General features: G+C 38.1%; 2 protein-coding genes across 2 annotated transcripts; both read right to left on the bottom strand.

Annotated features, from left to right (window-relative positions):
- Nucleotides 1-580: 580 nt before the first annotated feature.
- LOC133832452 (protein FAR1-RELATED SEQUENCE 9-like) lies at nucleotides 581-1,276 on the bottom strand. The gene has a single exon (XM_062262793.1). The coding sequence runs from the start codon at nucleotides 1,274-1,276 to the stop codon at nucleotides 581-583; it is 696 nt and encodes a 231-aa protein (XP_062118777.1).
- Nucleotides 1,277-1,618: 342 nt separating this feature from the next.
- LOC133832451 (protein FAR-RED IMPAIRED RESPONSE 1-like) lies at nucleotides 1,619-2,506 on the bottom strand. Its single transcript, XM_062262792.1, has one exon. The coding sequence runs from the start codon at nucleotides 2,504-2,506 to the stop codon at nucleotides 1,619-1,621; it is 888 nt and encodes a 295-aa protein (XP_062118776.1).
- Nucleotides 2,507-3,111: the final 605 nt, after the last annotated feature.

Here is a 3,111-nt window from a genome sequence, read left to right as displayed (position 1 = left end):
TACACGATATGATTAAGTAAGTGTAATTATGTCATATTTTGTAATCCTTCATTTTAATTGTGAAGATGAATATTTTTACTAATTTACTCTTTAATGTAAAATTAATGAAATTTCAATAATAGTGATACGCATGGTATATAATGAAGAGAAAGAAAAGAAACGATTACATTCAATTTGTTATCTAATTTTATCAATTAGAGTGAAGCGTCACTAAAAAAGGAACGTATATATAGGATTGGTCATTTGATTATCATTAATCTACCTTTCTAAAACATTACAAATATGATTGAACTGCCATAATCAATAATTTTTTACCATTGAAACAAATCTACTATTTAGCTACAATTTGAATTCACTTACATTAATGCAATTGTTATACTAATTCAGCCACCTAAACCATTACAAAATACTTTAATTGTTAAGTAGGGTAGAAAGCCTACGAAAATAGACACTTAGTCAATTTGCAGTATCATTCTGTCATAAAGTTCGGTGGTCATCTAGATTCGTCGTATTTAACCGAATGCTAAGCTCTCTTACTTGGTGAGGGTTGTTGACTATGAGGAAGCGGTAGACCGACCAGCTAAGGGCATGTTCTTCGATTGTGGTCTGCAGAATAACAGTTCGAACACTTCCTTTTAGTTTTAACGGCTCCATCCGACATATCTATTGTAACATTGTCCCTATTGTTTCTTGCATAGGCAGATCCTTTAGTTCTACAAGGTGTTGGGTCCCTGGTAATGTTTTCATTTTCTTGATAGGTTTGATATCGTCCCGAGTCGTTGTCACCGGTGTTTGATTCCAATGGAACTGCATCCTTGAACATTGCAGTTAGTGTTTCCACTTCTTGTTTCTCTTTGGTGTAAGATTGCTCAGACTTGGAAGTGTAATAGCTCAACAAGTTTGTATCCAAAGCGAGGGATGCATGCCTAGCCATTTCAAATAACGGTTGCTTTTCTATGGAGTGTTGCTTTAGTTCGAGGGGGAGGTCTACTTTTGCATTCTTACTCCACTGTTTCAGCAGGAGAGACTGTGGTACTATCTTCATATGACGGTATTTCATTACGGCCCAAATATGTCTACACGGATAGCCGTCTTTCTCAAAAAGCAAGCAGTGACAGGTGAATGTCTCCTCTTGTGGGTGGTAATGAACGTTGTACACTCTATGCTCGTGTTGGAACTTTGACAAACTGTAGGAGAATGATTCACCATTGTCTTCACAATTGTTGACAAAGTACGCATGTTCCGCTTTGATTTGATCAGCCACTTTATAGTACATATTTCTAGTGTATAATTTGGCACACTACTCATGGTACGTCTTAAGAGCATTTTTGGGACCTGGTATTGGAGGACTACTGTGTCGACTATTGTAATCATCTTCTCTCTCGACGTGCCTCAACTTTGTCATAGCAACGTCAATCGAGGTAACGAATTCACGGAGACTATAACTTGCATGTAGGATTTTTTTAATACTTGAATTCATGGACTCACATCTTTGGTTGGTCCGCATTCCGGCGACAAATTTCCCTCTTAGGTATGTCTCTGCCCATGAACGACGACTGTGATAAGTGTTGGTGCACCATTGGCTAGAATGGAGGTCAAAATTGTGTATTAATTCCCCCTATTTTTGCATGAATTCCTCTATTGTATAATAGTTGTACATGACATCTTGAAATTCTTGTAAGAATCGGGGGTCTCTTGAAATTTTTAAAGCGTTGGTACACAGGTGCCATGCACACAACCAATGAGTTGCATTTGGGAAGTACTTCAAGACAGCATTTTTGATAGCTCCATCTCCATCTGTCACCACAACCTTTGGTGTTACATGATTGTGGCATTCAATAAATTTGTCAAGCAACCAAAAGTAAGTTTGCTCATCCTCAGAGTTAAGTAGTGCCATTCCAATTATGCAGGTCTTGAAATGATGATTGACGCCCAAAATAATTGTCAGGGGTTTATTATATTTGTTTGTCATATATGTTGTGTCAAATCCAATAACCTCACCGAATGCGACGAAATCCCGTCGAGAATATCCGTCCACCCAGAATAGGTTCCCCAATCTGTTGTCCACGTCACATTGATATTGAATGAAGAAATTTGGATCCCTCTTTGACAGACAATCCAAATATCCCAAAGCACCATCTGAATCTGTACATCTTTTCTCTTTTCTTTTGACATGGGCGACCTTGTTGTAAACGTCTCGTAGCTGGCAAGGCATCCTTTCGTACCCACCAGACTGCATTGCCAAGTGGGAGATGATGTGTGAAGTTCTTATCCCAACTTGGTTCATTGACCTCACTTGAGCAACTAGGGTTTCTGACACGGAACGGTTTGATCTCAGAAATCGCAACTCATCTAATGCTGCCTTGTCATGGTTGTGCAGAGGTTGGAATTCCTTGCAAATCCACGGACCCTCATCGCCCATCATTACGACTCGAAAACTAGCTTGGCAACCAGTCCTAGTAATAGATGTTTTTCGTTTGCTCCCACCGGCCTTGTCAATTTCCATGTGTTTGCGGAAACCTTCTTTTGAACATACTCATTTTCTCATGGTGATGTTCCCATTTTTTTTCCGTACATCTGCTTTGCGGACACTGAAGCCTACCCACAAAGAGTATGTGTAATAAAAATCCTCCCACTCTTCAAGGGACTCCAAGACCTTTCCCTGGACATCCTCCCTCTCAATATCATTTGCGAGTTTCTCAATCCTCAAAGATTGTAGTATATTTTCCCAATTTGATGTTTCTTGCAAACTTCCTACCTCGTCCATATTTAAGTTAAATCTGGGATAGAAAAACCAAGTTTTAGGAAATATATTATGAATAGAGTTATTGTATGTTTTACATAGCCCATTATACATACAATTTGACCTGTAAACTCAGTCGATATTGGTGAAAAGCTTGATATTGCAAAGGTGTGTAAAAACATGGCACAAATGTGAAACTAGATTTTCAAAATAGAAGAAAATTCCTATTATTATAATTTTTCCTTATTTGGTTCCCATAGAAAATGGGAGACATACCCAAATTAAAGGAAATGTGAACGTAAATAATAAAGGCCAATGCATTTTCAAGTGTAAGATTTATTTGGGCCTTCCATTGATATTGAGGAGAT

Source organism: Humulus lupulus, chromosome 4 (assembly GCF_963169125.1).
Source record: "Humulus lupulus chromosome 4, drHumLupu1.1, whole genome shotgun sequence".
Taxonomy (NCBI): Eukaryota; Viridiplantae; Streptophyta; class Magnoliopsida; order Rosales; family Cannabaceae; genus Humulus; species Humulus lupulus.
The sequence above is the reverse complement of the archived record's forward strand: the minus strand, read 5'-3'. Positions and strand labels throughout refer to the sequence as shown.